General features: G+C 35.5%; 1 protein-coding gene across 1 annotated transcript in view; it reads left to right on the forward strand.

Annotated features, from left to right (window-relative positions):
* PURG (purine rich element binding protein G) overlaps positions 1 to 6027 on the forward strand; it is a 39893-nt gene extending 33866 nt beyond the window's left edge. The window contains exon 3 of the mRNA XM_055567141.1: positions 5072 to 6027. Within this exon, the coding sequence (XP_055423116.1) occupies positions 5072 to 5209 (138 nt within the window). The 3' untranslated portion in view covers positions 5210 to 6027. The remainder of the gene's footprint in view (positions 1 to 5071) is intronic.
* Positions 6028 to 17008: the final 10981 nt, after the last annotated feature.

Genomic DNA, 17008 nt, shown 5'->3' on the forward strand with positions numbered 1-17008 from the left:
TGGTGAGCATATACAACATGGGTTTGCCATCGTGAGTGAGTAATACCACCCTATCACTTAAGTCGCGTAACACTACCGACCCTCTGGTAGCAGAGAAGCAAGAGTGGGCAAGCGCACCATTTCAGCTGGGCGTGGGGTCGAGGTTCTTTCTTCTTTTTTTTTTTTCAATCTCATTTCTCCTTCATTAAGTCAACAAATATTTGTTTTGCATACAGCATGACCCAAACAGGCTGCTAGGTCTGTAAAGCAGAGAAGCTCTTGCCTTTGACCCCAGGGATCGTATGGTATAGATACATAGAATTGGACAACTGCTTTTGGCTTGGAGCAGATACCTAAGGTCTGAGTAGTTCCACCACTGCTCAAGCAGTTTATGAACTTCCCTTTCCTCATAGGAATGCAGTGAGAAGTGACTGTTCTAATCATTTGTAAGGCATTTGGAAATGAAAAGTGCTATACAACAGCTGAATGATATTGAAATACTAAGTAGAAAATACAGCAGAAATAGAAAGCAAGATTAAATTATATGGTAGGAATGGGTCTCATAGGTATTTTCAGTACTTACGTCACCACAACAGCACTGCTTCCCGGGAAAAGCTAAATTAGGTAAATACAACTGTTTTTGCAAAATCAAGAAAAAAAAAATCTGTGTGTGTCAGCAAAAAAAGATTGTGGAATCTTATACTGGGTATTACATGAGGTAATATAGAGTTGGATTATCATACATAGTGTGGAATTTCCACACATCTACAATTTCTATTAGAAATATTATGCATTTCCGTTATTTGAAGTATTTCTCTAGTAATTTTTAAATGCCACCACTCTCAAGACTATTACTTACCAATAAGAGATTGTATCTTCATACTCAAAAACTACAAGAAGGTCCTTTAAATTATATAGGAAAGAAATTTGTTGTTTCTCTGACTTACCTATTGTATGTTGGGTTGGAAAGAGTCATTATCAGTGATTTATCATGATTGATCCTTTCTGATTTTACTTGATTTTAAAGTTTGTTACTTTTCTCAGAGGATTTCTCAGAGGATACAAATCTCAATTTGTATCCCATTCTATATCCTCAGAAGATAAAGAACTTATTGAATTGGGCACTTCTTTCATATGCTTTTATGTGGTCATTTTTACATCCAAGGGAGATTCTCAAACTGTAGAAAAAGGAAGGGGTCCTTTTTTGCTAGTCATTTAATATTCCATGACTGTGAACTAATCCTCATTGTAACATAAGTTACTGTATGATTTTCCCAGCATTTTCACCTTAATTAAATGAGACTCTCCACCACAGTGTTTAACCTGCAGCCTAACAAAAAACAAGGGGCTGTCACTGACAATCACAATCCCATGTTCTCTCCTTTGAACAATACAATTTTTTTTGTCACAATTTATAAAGAGATACCTCCTTAGTTTAATGTCATCACGTTCAAACTACAAAACTATTAAAACTCTAATATTATGTGGGGGGCATTTATTTTAAAATATATATTAGTATAATTATTACATGGTAAAGAAATCATTTATTTTATTGTCTTCCCCCAATTCACCAAATTTAATCATATGGAGAGGTTCCACCACGTTTGTTCCATATGTTTGTGCTTTGGTCTCTAATGACCTTTTGTCCTCCTTATATGACCTCTCTACATTTCTATTTAGAATAAAGAGATAGAAGCATGAAAATTAATAACCCATGCATCAAACCTTTTTTGCTGTGCTTAATAGGAACAAACACTTAAGGCTAGAAACCTTATGTTTAGTACTGTCTCCAAAGCTCAGTTATTGCATATATTGTCCCTTCAACATTTGAAGAAAGTAAGTATAATATGTAGTCAAATTTAAAAAAAAACAGTGTTAAAAAAAAGCACTTAATGTCTCTGCATTGCATGACAGGGTGTGACTAAAATTTGCCTACATAAACTCTCATGATGTTTTCAGATTTTATGGAAATGCTTTGGCTATACTTTGGGTTTGAATCTTCATAATGACAAAAGTTCTTAATAGTTATTTTTTTTAAATACACTATACTGTTTTTAGAAAGTTATAATTCATCTTCCTGCTTATATTTGTGCTGTTTGTCTGTACTATACTATTAAAAATAAAGGTAAATTTATATATACTTAGATTTTGAAAAGTAGCATCATATACATTTTTAAAATGTTTTGGTAACTTGTGGCACTTTGGTAAAGGAATGTGCAATTATAAATGTTTATGCCATTGTAATTTCTTTTTTAATTCCCAGGAATGACTCTTACTAGGCTTTAAATTAGAAACCAAACTCAATTTTAAAACTAGCACTTTGGTCCTACTGGTAGTTCCTGTTTTTATAATTGTATGGAACATTAACTTAAACCATTCTTTGCAATGCAGTTTACCTTTCCTCTTAACATCTAATCTCAAAAATCTTTAAGGAACATTTGAAATTAATACAGTGGTAATTAAGAAAGCGTTTTAGATATCATGGTTCTTTAATCTGGTGCCTGACTTTAGCAATTTTCTGATAAAAATAACTAAATGCCTGAAAAGAATATTTAAACATTTTAATTCATTAGAGCAAAATCAAGTAGTTGATGTCCATATAGACATAATTTATCTTAAACTCTGGAGCTGCCAAGAGAACTAAGGACAGAGCTGTGTTTAAAATACCCCCATATCCTCCAAAGAAAAATGACAAGAAGAAATAGAATTCGGTATGATTATGGCTATTGTATGTACTTCAATTAGCTTACCAGTATTTCATCCTGATACATCTGTTGGTATTAGAAGCAAAATGAAAACAAATATAAATGCTTTAACATTAGGTATTGGCATCAATATAGATTATGCATAAGCTATTGCAATAAAAAATATTAATTGTGCCTGTATTTGAAGATATTATCTTTTTTTCTGTGGCCTTTTTCATTTAGGGCTGCACAATCATTTTAAATGTACAGACAACAGAATATATGAATGAATGAAGTCATGGCCCTGTTTGCCATGAAATGAAGTGTTCTGTTGAATTTTGGGGGGCGTTGGCCGTTATATATTATGACATAAACGGATCAGTCACAAGAAACATGTGAATCTTATGTTCAAATCACAGCATTTAGAAATTATACATCTTTCTTTTTCCTCACAAAATGAATTCAGAATTTGCAATTCAAATTTTATCATTTTAAGCTGCTAATTATTAAAAATTACCTAATATGGATCAAAAGATTAAATGAAATGAAAACTATGAAAGAATGCTAATTAATAGCATAACCCCATATGCTATCAAACTTCTGATAACATTGTTTCTTGTAAAGCCTTAAAATATTTTAATGAAAAAGTAATTACCTGGAAATGAAGGCACTTTATTACCTTGAACTAGCTATATGTCTGTATAGAACTTGTCTAAAATCCCATAAAATATTCTTTATCCTTTTATAAATTTATCCTACTTATGTGTTTTTCTAAAGCTTCTTATAATAAAATATAATAATTCAAACTATTTTAATGTAACAAAATTGCATTACATAATACAACCAATGAACACTACAGGAAAAAAGTGTAACAAAAGTGTCTGTGATAATGGCAAAACTGTTAGTCTGAGTTAGTCTACAATCATTTGAGGTTAAAATGTTGTAAAATTTGAAGGCTTTTTCATTGAGCAATTTTTAGACAGCTTTTATTTTTTAATCTTATTTTTAATCGGCACTACCTTGTTTTGAAATGTTGATCAAAGATAAGGGCAATCAAAATATTAAGCCAGCCTGTCATTACTTAATTTTTAGTTGAGTTTGTTTTTTTTTTCATGTAACCCTAACACATTAAGAAATCAGTGTTGCTTCTATGCTCAAATCAACCATGCCTGGTGAATTACCAGCTTTAAATCGGTAATGTGGATGTGCTGCCGTGTATACTTGCTTCCTCTTCAGAAAATTAATACTTGGTTTAAACAATAGATTTGATTCAAGAGAAAAAAAAAAAAACAGGATTTTTTTTTTTTCAAAAGCTAAATTTTTTTCTCAAGGTATACCTTACATTTCTCTGATATTTGTAAGGATAGACTAACTTGTATCCAAATATGTTTTTCAACACAAGAATATTTCAAAGTAAACAGACTTTGTGTTTTTTGTTTGTTTAGTTTGAGGGCAGTTCACTTAAGAAAAAAAACATTTTTCCATAATTCTACTTATTTTTAATTCTTTCTCTGTAGTGGCCATTTTCCTGTCACTAGTCTTAAACGTTTTACTACATGTAAATGCTGCTTCACAGATGCAATCATCATTACATGGTACAGAAAGGAGTCACGTTTATTAGAAGTCTACTCTTACCAAGAAGAGACTAAAGATAAATTCCATGTCAGTTCTTTGGTTTGTTTCTTCGTTTTGTTTTGTTTTTTTCTAAATAAGATATATTAACCCAAAGGTGTGTTAATGTCATGGCATGAAAATCTTAAATGTAGATCTATCCAGTATTTTGTGATGCTGAGTAACAGACTTTTCTCAAGTCTCTGTGATGCTAAATATTTTCCTTAGAAGGTTTTTGTTTCATGTTAGATTGTTGTTCAGAAAGATGTTGGTCCTAGTGAGATTTTTAAAAACTGGGAAAACAAATGCATGTATTACAAGAATAGAAATGGTGAATTGTAAACTTACCGTATAGTACTGATTCTATTTTCAAAGATGTTTTTGCTGTTAAATATATACAACATAAAATTGCTGCCGTACTGTAATTGAGTACTTTTTTTCCTAAATGACCCTGTTATCACTATTCCAGAATTAGAAGTTGGGCAGATATATGATTGATTCATGTGTCTGCATAGATGTTTCAAGGTATATTCTTCTCTTGGTGAGTAAAAATATTTTTTCCTTGGCACCAATGCATTGAGATCTGAATATACCTGTATCTATTCTTATTGCACATTTCTTATACAGTACCTTCAAATACGCCAGAATTGGCCTAGACTTAAAATTGAGGGTTTGTTACATGTTTTCTAACAGAAAGGTTTTCAATGATATTCGTTATGGGTTTGTACTGTGAAAATAGTGAAAAATCCCTTTAAAAGTTCACCTGTGCTAAATTTAAATTAATATTTTTTCTTTAGCTCACAAATTACCCTAAATCCAGAGAGAATATCAACCCTTTTCACTGTTGTCAAATCCAGCCAAAGGAACAGCCCCATGACACTACAAAAACAGTAGAGGAATACAGAATAAATCTCTCATGTTACACTCCAGAATAAAGGCATTCGGTGAAAGAAATGAACCGAAGTTCATCGTGAATGCGAGGCTTCCGTACTTGACATTCCTCCACGGAAGGAAAGACAAGTGTCAGCACCATTGGCATCCTTTTCAAACTGATCTGATGTGGAATATCTTCCACCACACTGGAGTACTTCTAGACTCTATTTTGTTTGTTGGTTTGTTTTGTCTTAATTCATCAAACCTTTCTGTTTTCAAAAAAAAAAATTGTCGGCATTGGTAGAGAGATAAAGATTTGAAAATACTTTCTTAAGAGATCATGTAACTATATAACTCTGAATTTAAAAATTGAGGAGGAGGGATCATTTCAACCCACCGCCTCTTCCAAGAAAACATGTTTTTAAATCTGTAACTGCTTTAGTGTTAACAGGGTACAAAGTGTTTCTTGTCCTTTATTGTACTTAAAAGGTTCTCATTGATTGGTGATTGTATTGTACCGTATGAAAATGAGTCATAAATTGCCTTGTATTGTTTCTAATAGACCATACCACGTACTCCTTCAGTTTTCATGTTCCAAATTTTTCAGTGATGCATGTCAACAGTTAGGTCCGAAAATTCTGTGGTGCTAATTCTTCCATATCCGATGGTGCTTCTGTGGATGCTAACTGCACACATGCTGAACAAAGCTTGAAATTTAAAACTTTCCTCCCTTCCTCTGTTTATATAAAGTACAATAAAAATAACTTGAATTTGTCTCAAAGTATCACTGACAATCTAATAAACTGGTTTATATGTGTGATTAGTTTGGATTCTCGGTTATTTTTCAGAAAGCAGATTAGTTCTCCTGAGCCCTCATATCAACCCAAAGTAGATCTTACTAGAAGTGTGTACTATGTTATTTCTGCCCCCAAATCTATGGTATCTTCAAGAATTTAAATCCAGTTGGGCTGGCTTCTAAAATCAAGTTTAGATCAGAGCTATAAAACTTAGATTGATCAAATATGGAAAAAGTAAGTTGAGAAGAACACAACTGTTCTGAGTATCTATTTTAATATTTTATTAATAAAATTTTATCACCTGGTCCATGAGATAACATTTACATGGAAGCAAGTAGGCCTTCAAAATCTTTAGTACAACTCAAAGACATTGTAAAGACCATTCCTAAAGCAAGTAGGCCTTCAAAATCTTGAGTACAGCTCAAAGACATTGTAAAGACCATTCCTAAATGATATTTAAAGTTCCTCCCCATGAGTATGAAATAGGACCAAAAAAAAAAAAAATCAAATTGGAACTTTCCAAAACAAAGACAATATCACATGCCAGAATGGCATAATAAATAACTCCATGCAGGGGGTTCACTGGATTTTTAACTTTAGTATTTGCACTAAGAATCACAGCATTAGGACAAATGAAGTTGCTTCCCTTTCTTCATGATGGCAGAGGGCTGTCTCTCTTCAACTAGAGATAAATTCAATATTATGGCAAAGTGTGAATTTGTATGCTGAGCTTGGTATTTTTCCTGACTCAAGGATAACCTTAAATTTAAAAAGAAAAGATCTATATATGTGCATTAATATACTGTATTGGTGTTTTTCTTTCTGACTTACTTCACTCTGTGTAATAGGCTCCAGTTTCATCCACCTCATTAGAACTGATTCAAATGCATTCTTTTTAATAGCTGGGTAATATTCCATTGTGTATATGTACCACAGGGGAGGAAGGTGGGAGGGGGGGTTCAGGATGGGGAACACATGTACACCCATGGCTGATTCATGTCAATGTATGGCAAAAACTACTACAATATTGTAATTAGCCTCCAATTAAAATAAATAAACTAATTTTAAATAAATAAATGAAAAGATCCAGCTAAATCTATAAAGCTCCTCAAGCAACAATCATTGATCTCAAATAGAAGATGATCAAACCTATTAACCTAATCCAATGGGTCCATGACTGAAATGACATTCCCATACTACTATGGCTCTTTACTACATGAAAAGTATAAGCTACAGTTATTTTGCTTCAAATAGTTATTAAATACTGTCTAACTTCTAATGTCAGAAAATGAAGTTTAGAGAACAGAGCCCATGTGAACACTGGGTTTGCGTGTCCATGATTTGGTGGTTGTTGGTTAGTTGATAAGTTGTGTCCAACTCTGTGCGACCCCATGGATGTACCCTGCTAGGCTCCTCTGTCCATGGGATTCTCCAGGCAAGGATACGGGAGTGGGTTGCCATGCCCTCCTTCAGAGGATCTTCCTGACCCAGAGACCGAACCCAGGCCTCTTGCATTGGCAGGAGGATTCTTTACTACTGAGACACCAGGGAAGGCCCATCTCCATGACTATTTTGAACAAATGCAATATGTACTAAATCACAGGCTCTCCCTAGAGACAGTTCTACTGTATATTTTTATAACTACCTTTACAGGACTTCATCTCTTGAAAACTGGCAACTAATAAATGTACTACAAAATAGTTCCAGGTTTTCTTTCATCAAGAAGAGAAAGATCTATGAAAGTTTTAGAGTATTTTTATTTCTGTGATAATATTTTGCCTGTAAATTGAAAGAAAATTCTAATTTTATGAAAGGATAAGAGAATAAATAAGTTGATTTTGGAAAAAACAATCTACTTTTTAATCTACGTGGAAAGATCTCTAATTTTTATTCCCATGGTCAACCATATTTAAAATTAAAGTTGACCATAGTTTGTCTGTCCTACCTAAAAAATTATTCTCTTAAATTTTTTTATCAACTTTTTTAGTATGAAATTACTTTTAAAATCTCACCTGCCTTTTATAAGTAAAAAGTAATACAATGACTATACTTTGTAAGTTTAGTTGCTTATGAAAATAAAGTAGTCCCTCCCTCATTGAGTGAAAACATCATTGAAGGTTTTTAAAAGGTACAAAATTATATTTGCCTCTACGGTTTTATCAACCTTATTTTGTTAAGTTGCATTTTTTGTTCTGTAAACAATAATTTCCCTTTGAGATCTTAAGCTCAAGTGCCATTTGTAAATTCTTGAATGAAAACTTAAATAAAGATCCAAATGTTTTCCACTGAGGAACATCTTTAAAGCTAAATTTAGTGTACACTAACAGCCTAACCTCACTCATCTTAGGGAACTGGTTTTTCTCATTAAGAATTTCTTTGAGTTTGAAAATATCCAATGTTAATAATATTGACCTTCTTCTTAGCTTTTTAGTGTTTTGTGTGTGTGTGTGGGATCCTAGTTCCCTGACGAGGGATCAAACAAACCCATGCTTACCTGCACTGGAAGTATAGAGTCCTAACAACTGGACTTCCAGGGGATTCTCTGACCTTCTTTTTTTTAAAGTCAATCTATAACCTAAATTATTTCAAGCTTGTCTTCACATTATTTTTAAAACTACTGAAGTAAGTGCATACTGAGTTCCCACTGAAACTACAGTTACTTTTCTTACCCCCTACTTTATTCTTGGGGAAGACTTCTAGAAAATAAGGGGGAAAGTTAACACAAAACAAATGAGTCGGGAGAATGGATACACGTTTATGTATGACTGAGTCCTTTCTCTGTTCACCTGAAACTATCATAACATTATTAATTGGCTAAACCTCAACACAAAATAGAAAGTTAAAAAAAAATTTTTTTTAATCCAAGTAATTAGAAAAAAAAGTCACAGTTCATATGAGTAAATAAAAATTAAAATGCAGTAAGCACAGCACTACACATACTCTCCCTAAACAATCTCTCATATTCTAAGTGGTAACTGAAGTTTATACTTTTTGCAAAGCATAGTGTTTGCCATCATAAAAGACTTAATGAAAGATTGGCTTGTGAAAATTAAAAACGACTCTGCATGAAAGAGTTGGCCCTCAGTTTTGTGTGTTTAAAAATTCAGTCTTGTTAGTTCATTCTGGGTAAATACACAAGAGATTCCTTTCAAACAAGATCATTAAAATCATACCGTGAGCATCAATATCCAAAGGAGAAAACAATTTCCAACAGAAAATAGTGTTGCTTCGATGGAGTAGGATTGAAAGGAAACTGCACAAGAAGTGGACTTCAAATTTTGCTTTTATACTTTTAAAATTATTTTGTGATGATCAAATATTATTTTTATAATTTTAAAAATGATTATTTAAAGGAAGGAAATAAATGCTAGATAGATTAGAATATCTGTATCAACTGGTTGGCAATTCTCAATAGGATAATCTACTTTATTCTTTTTTTTTTTTTTTTCTGAGACGGGGTCTCGCTGTGTTGCCCAGGCTGGAGAGCCGGGCTATTCACAGGTGTGATCCCACTACAGATCAGCACCAGAGTTTTGACCTGCTCCCTTTCGGACCTGGGCAAGTTCACCCTGCCTAGGCAACCTGGAGGACCCCCACTCCCTGGAGGTCACCATATTGATGCCCAACTTAGTGCGGACACCCGCTCGGCATTGCTCACTACAGCCGATAACTCCTAGGCTCAAGTGATCCTCCCGCCTTAGCCTCCGGAGTAGCTGGGACTCCAGGCTTACACCATTGCGCCGGGCAGGAAAATCTACTTCTAAAATTTGGTAACAATGTTTCTTGACAAGTATAAAATCAGATAGAAAGGAAATTAGTAATATTAATGAATAGCATCATCTTATGATGGACTCCGTGATACAAACCTGCCAAGAAAAGGGAAATAATCACATCAGATCATCAGAGCCGTCACCCCAGAAAGGTATGATTACCAAGAGATCAGACCACTTGGGAGTGAAGGTTTGAATCATACCACCAGGTAAGCCACTGATTCCTGCCAAGGTGAGAGCAGGGGTGAGCGGTAATTTAGAATGGATGATGAAGGAGGAACAGGATGCGTTCCAGTTGTGGCCCTGAGATCAAACCCAGCAGCAGGTTCTCAGGTTGTGGTTGCTACAGACCTTTGAGAGCAGATACAGCGGGGCAAGGGGGTACCCAGAGGTGGCTGGAGTGAATCATGTAGGTTCCTTACACAATTCCTCCTTCCTTGCCCCCTTGTTTAAAGCAGCACCATCTCCTACTGATCAGTCAATTATCCTTCCTCAGATGGCAACTCTTCCAACCTGCTGGTTCCTTAGCAAAAGGAATCCAGGGTGCAGGCTACAGCAGCTGTAACTTGTAGTTACATTGTAATTCAATGGCTCCTAGCTGTGTTTCTTGGCAAGAAGGTGCCTCATTTGGAGAGGACAGCCTCCAACTCTGCAGAGTCCAGAGCTATGAGGACAGGGAGGCAAACTCCCCAGTGGGTCCCTGGCAGTAATGATGAAAAAGAGCAGAGTATATCACCCCGAAATGTACCATTTGGGCATATGAATTATTTTGAATTTAAGTTACTTAAAAAACAGCCAGCACACAAAGGACATTCTGATCCTTCTTTGTCCCCTGAAAGTAAGAAATCAATCTCATGTGAAGTTACTCTCTGCACCAAGACGGTAGCAGGCATCTTTATCATCAGAGTAGGGTATTCAAGGCACAAAAGGCTGTATATCTTGTCACTTCTTCAGTAGTGTTCTACCCCAAGTACAAACCCCTTTGTTCAGTCGATTTATCATAAAAATCAATAATAAAAAAAAAAAACCTTTTGTTTAAAAGGTATAAAACTTGCCTGCTTTGGTCACTTTTTGGAGTCTTCTATTTTTATGGACTCTGAAATGTATGAAATTCAGTTCATTTTTTTTTCCCTGCTAATCTGTCCTGTGTCAATTTAATTATCAGACCAGTCAAAGAACCTGGAAGGGAAGAAGGGAAAATTTTTCTTCCCCTAAAGACCCTGATCCTGAGAAAGACTGAGGGCAGGAGGAGAAGGGGAAGACAGGACAAAATGGTTGGATGGCATCACCCACTCAATGGACGAGCTTGAGCAAACTCCGGGAGATACTGAAGGACAGGGAAGCCTGGTGTGCTACAGTCCATGGGGTCACGAACAGGTGGACACGACTGAACAACAGCAAGTTTTGGTGTCCAACGTGGGACCCTCACAGTCTGGTTGTATTTGCTCAGGGCCTACTGAGAGATCCTGGGACCTCTGAAAAATGCCGGCAGAAGGTAAGAATTCTTACCACATCAGTCTCCTGGATCTGTGCCTAAGGATGTGTTGGAAGTGAGCATGTGAGAGTCCTTTTCGTTTTCTTAAATTAAGATGAGCAGGAGAAAATACTCGTGTGAACTGGTTACTTGGGTACAGCAACTCTGGTGGAGATTTGTGATGAGTACACCTGTTTTCTATGGATCCCTTTCCTCCCCAGAGATGGTCACTGTTTTCTTTTCTCTCTTTTGTGTCGTTTGTCATAAGGAAGAAAACCACAGAGTGGAACACGGGTGTAGGTCCTGTAAGTCTGTCACTCAAAGCGGCCTCACGGGCAGGTGAGTTCAGAGTTGTCATCCGACCAGCATCTACTTAGACAAACTTGGTTGTGGATCACCTCTGTAAAAACCAGAGGAGATTTTCCTTTCATTTTGTTCTTTGTTCTGAGAGCTTGGCTTTGTGGCCAGTGAGGATATACTTTCTGGTCTCTATCAGCTGGAAGGTGCAGCGCTGGCTTGGCTTTGATGGCCAAACACACTGGGATTCTGAGACACAAGGTTGCAAGCAGCGTTCTCGTTGTGCCAGCTCAAAGGGGAATTTGTCAGAAGGGGTCCCAGACCCAAAGGGACTGTCAGCTTTAAAAAAAAAAAAAAGCACAATGTCAGAGTTGTGAGTTAAGTTTTATTTGGGGGTAAATGAGGACTATAGCTCTTAGAAACTGCTCCAAAGAGGTGGTGGGAGGTCACTGTACACGTGATATTGGTGAAGAGGGAGTATATAAGTGCAATCAAGCACATTTTTTTTTTTTTGCACAAGTTTCTGCTAGTCTTGTGGACGTCACTGCTAATCATAAGGACCACATGTCACCACAAAGGATTTTAGTGCTTCTCTAGATATGAGGAGATGCAAGAACTGGGCTCATAAAATCATCTCCTGAAAATATGTATCTGAAGACTGGTTCTGGCGGTTTTTTCCAGAGCACAGAGTGCCTTATTCCTGATCTTCACCATCAACTCCTTTCAGGGGGATGTTGAAGACCAGCCGCTGCAGTGGGTTCATGATTTAATCCTTGTAGAGGTAGATGGCAAGTGCCAATTTGTAGTTGACGGGACCCTGGTCATTTCAACCTTCATTGTCTTGTTATTTCTGGAAAAGCCCCATTCCAGTAGTTCCTGTCCAGTGTCACAGAGTAGCAGCTTTGTGGTTGGATGTCTCACATTCTCATGCGAGACCCAAGACCCTGTTTGGGCTCCATCTATCTTACTGCCTATGACAAGGGAGGTTTTAGATTTCTTGGGCTAAATCTGGAAATGAATTTTCTGGATCTTGCAAGGACTGAATGTTTTGCACTCTCCTTTGGGACGGCTCTTATGTTCATGGTTGAGCCATAAAAAGGCTTATTGGTTTGAGTCATTATGGAGATTACTGTAAGATCCTGCTCATCAATGACAGGCTGATGAATCCTTTGAATTGGCTATATTTGAAAGAAAAAAAAATTTTGAGAGTGCTCATCCTGAACAATTATCTTACTTATGGAAAGACCAAATTAAAGAGAGTTCAGAAAAGACTATAAAGGCTAACTTGAGGGAATCCCTTCACAAGCTGAAAGAACAGAAATTAGATTTAGAACAAAAATCAAAGTTGACATCCAAAATAAATTCCAGCATCATCTATTAGCAAATTCTCAAAATTCCCCCATCTTCCCCAGAAAATCCCCTAAACACCCAGCTGTCTGTTAATTTCCCTTCTCTACAAGATTTACAGATAGCCCTTCAGCCTGCTTTTTACACCCAGGGTATTCAGGTGCCAAGTGTAAATGCTTAAAGTCAGAAAGTGAATTTAGTAAAAGCACCTGGGAAGGTCAGTAAGGCTTGCTTTTGCTGTCTTGTACAACTCCTGCTCTCCTAGGCTCTAAATCTGGTTCTGCAAGCATCAGTCCTTCCCATGCAATATCCTTTACAGATGTATGTTTGACCCCCCACCATCAAGAATTTATATACCCTGGTTGGACAGTGACAGACCTTTTAAATTATAAAGCCCTTTTACCTCCAGTTTCAGAAGATCCTACCAAATTTAGAGGAATTAGAAAGATTAGTGGTCATTCAAAAGCCCTTTCACGGAGGAGACCGATGACCAAAGTTTCTCCCAGGCCTTCCTACAAATTATCAGGAAATGGATCAGCTAGAGGTTCAGGGTCTAATAGAAGCCATAAAAGAGGCTTTCCCCGCTAAGGTGAGCTGGTCTAAGGTTGAATTATGCGCTCAGAAAGAACGTCCAAAAGTCTTTGTTGAATGCTTTGTATAGACTATTCAAAGGCATACTGCACTAAACCATGAGGCTCCAGAACATAGAAATCTTTCATTTCTGCTTTAGTAGGAGATTTTCTCCAAAGTATAAAAAGACAAATTCAAAATAGTGTGGCTGAGTGGGCAAGTCAAACTGTTATCATGGTCATGGAGGCAGCTACCCAACCGAGGAAGATAGCTTGCAGGAACGCAAGAGAAAACAGAAGTTAAAATAAAAAATCCTTGAATTGCCAACTGAATCTTTAGAGAAACAAAAGTCCGACTCTGAGAATAGCACAAAGTCCACTCAGACCCTTTCTTTTTTGCCTTCAGACATCTGCACATATTACAAAAAAAAAAAAAAAAATAGGCCATTGGAAGTACAATTGTCCTGCACATAAGGAAAAGAAGGAAATTTTTAAATAGTATTTACTCTCGACTTCTGATGACTCCAAAACTCTCAGAAAAAAAGAAAAGAAAAGAAAACTTACATTCTTTCTCTATGCATCGAAGACATCTATCTTACCATGTCTGTGAAATATAAACACCCCAGGAGATAATTAAAACATTGCGCACAAACACCTGAGACAGAAGGGGGAAAAAAGGTTTTGAAATATGCACACTGCTATAAAATCTTTCCCAAACTCTAGTCCATAGCTACTACAGGATTTGTCATGGGAAAATCCAAATCTTAAAAGTCTTGTCCACAAATAGTAAAAGCTTTAGTCATCTGAGTGGGTAATCTTAACATATTCCAACTGTTATTTATAAACTAGTGAGTTTTATGTTGTTGGACCTGATTCATAGTTAAAATTTGGGAATGAAAGTATAGGGTCTCTGCGTCTGTCTATATGTTTTATATGTGGGATATTTTTCTACCTCTGAAGGGTATTGCCAAAATTAATTTCGGAAGAGTTCTGTTTAATTGGCTTAAAGACAATCAAGTGCTATATAAATTAAGTATGTCCTCAGAAATATAAAAACTAACCCAAATGTTTTCAAGTTCACATGATCTAGAATAATTTTGTTAAATAAAAGTTAGCTTGTTTGGTTTATAAAAATGGGCATATATTTACAGTTATCATCATTAAATATAATACTTTTATTCTGCCTAGGTTCACTGAAAGTTAAGTAAGTTCATATTAACTCTTGTCAAATTTATCAGCAAAAAAATAACTTAAGGTGATGACTAGCTGCTTTGATGTCTCATGAAGTTAGGGGTGGGAACAAGTTTTGACTGGGGGAAATTGTTTTAATTGATGGGAACGAGTTTGATCAAAAACTGTTTTGATTGATGGGAACAAGTTTGATTAGTGGGAAGATTGGTGGGAACAAGTAAATTAAATAAATGTAAATGGGATTAAAAATTTTAAGTGAACTTTTCAACAATAAGTGTTTTATGGTATGGCTACTGAAATAGGTTCCCAAATCTCTATGATAATGTAGTTTTGCTAAGTTAAATGCTAGAAATTCATTGAATATCTAGATCACGTCCAGGTAAGATAAAACACAGGTGCATTAATTATGTTGAACATGATTTTTGCTTTTGGTTGCCTATTACAGAGAAACAAAAGTTCATAATGGTAGTTTAATCGCTAAGTTGTGTCCGACTCTTGCAACCCCATGGACTGTAGCCCACCAGGCTCCTCTGTCCATGGATTTTCCAGACAAGAATATTGCAGTGGATTCCATTTCCTTCTCCAGGGGATTTTCCCAACCCAGGACCTGAACCCGGGTCTCCTGCATTGCAGGCAAATTCTTTACCAACTGAGCTGGGAAGCCCAAACAAGAGAGACTTGGACTCATTAGTAAACACGTCTTGTTCCACATTGAAAAATTATACTATGAGAAAGTATATGCATCTAGAAATTATGAAATGCATTCACAAATGTGTCAGTGTAAAGAATGTTTATGTAGCACAGTTCACAGTTGCTTATTTCTTAGTTTTCAATAGAAATTAAGGTTTTAAGGGATAAGATGTATTAATAATAGTCATGGGCTGCAAAGAGACATAGCTGAGCGACTGACGCACATACTAGAAATAATAAGGGAAGCAACTCTGTATGCAAAGGAAATAGGATGTTTGGGCGTAAGAAAGGTATGAGATATGGAGGTGCATTTTTGTAAAGATAAAAGAAATTAATTTGCCCACAAGTCAAACTGGTTATTTCTGAATGAGAAAGAGGAAAGTAAAGGACAAACTAAGTTGATAGAAAAACTTGGCAGGAGAGAAAGAAAGGGGGTTTTACTTCGTGTTACTCAAACTGTCTAAAAATGTAATAAATTTATTACAATAGATTTTAAATAGTGTACTTATGCTTATGTAAAGTTAAAACTTAATTTTCTTTCATCTACTAAAAACTCAACGTTTTCTTGGACCACTGGTCAGCTCTTGATAAGATTAGAAAGGTGATGTATGGCAAAACCAATACAATATTGTAATTAACCTCCAATTAAAATAAATAAATTTATATTTTTAAAAAATTAGAAAGGTTTTCTTTACCTTTTAAGTAATCTGCTTGGAAAGCAAAGATTTTATGTCTTACTGAAAAAATTGACTGTGCTTCACGTTGTCTTTATCAGGTCTTTGATTATCTAAAACCAAGTCTTCTCCATTAAAAGAGCTAAGGCTTTTTGACAACCATGTAACTTTCTGTTTTTGTCTCTGTCACTTTGGTTAAATGGGTAACAAAGTATTGTTTCACAGTAATCAATGAACCCATCTATTTAAGTGTTTTAAAACCTTTTTATAAAAAAAAAAATCTTAGCAAACTTCCCACACTCCCCCTCCCCCCAATTAAATTCTAAATGAAGTTTTTCTGACCTCAAACTACTGGGATTTATTTCTAGGAGACTCTGGAACATCTCAAAAACAAAATTTTCTCTCTTGCCTTATTAAACTACAACAACGACAAAAAAAAATGAGAGAGAAGGAGGGGTTAAACTAATTTACTTTATTTGATATGTTAAACTACATGGAGGGGTTAAACTAATCAGCTTTATTTTATATGTTAAGTTACAAGGGAAACAGTATCAAATAAGGAGTTAATACTAAGCCTTCTTTATGTTTTACTTGTAGAGGTGTATAACTGTTACAGAAATTTTATGAAGTTCCTAGAAATCTGATATGTCCTAATATAATGTCATCACGTGTAATTCTAGCTATTATCCTAAGATGTATGTCACGGAAATAGCCAAACTTGCTTATCAACAACATCAACAACATCAAAATGAGAGAGAGCTCTCACCAGATTTTTACCCAAGGTCATGTTCAAGTCTTTTTATTTACACAAGTTATTGTTTTACTCTGATATTTTTGTAGAAGTGTTTCATCTTCAGAGAACCTCATGAAAAGGACAAGTACTCTAGAATACAGATTACTAATAATTTTCCTACTGGTGAATTCAGTGAGAATTTATAGAACTCTAATGGAGAAACAAATGGCTTTGTAAAGCTGCTAAAAGAGGATCAAGATGAAGAAGAATTAATTACATGGGGCTGCATAAATGAGGATGATTATAATTGTTATGGTTT

This window comes from Bubalus kerabau, chromosome 2, assembly GCF_029407905.1.
Source record: "Bubalus kerabau isolate K-KA32 ecotype Philippines breed swamp buffalo chromosome 2, PCC_UOA_SB_1v2, whole genome shotgun sequence".
Taxonomy (NCBI): Eukaryota; Metazoa; Chordata; class Mammalia; order Artiodactyla; family Bovidae; genus Bubalus; species Bubalus kerabau.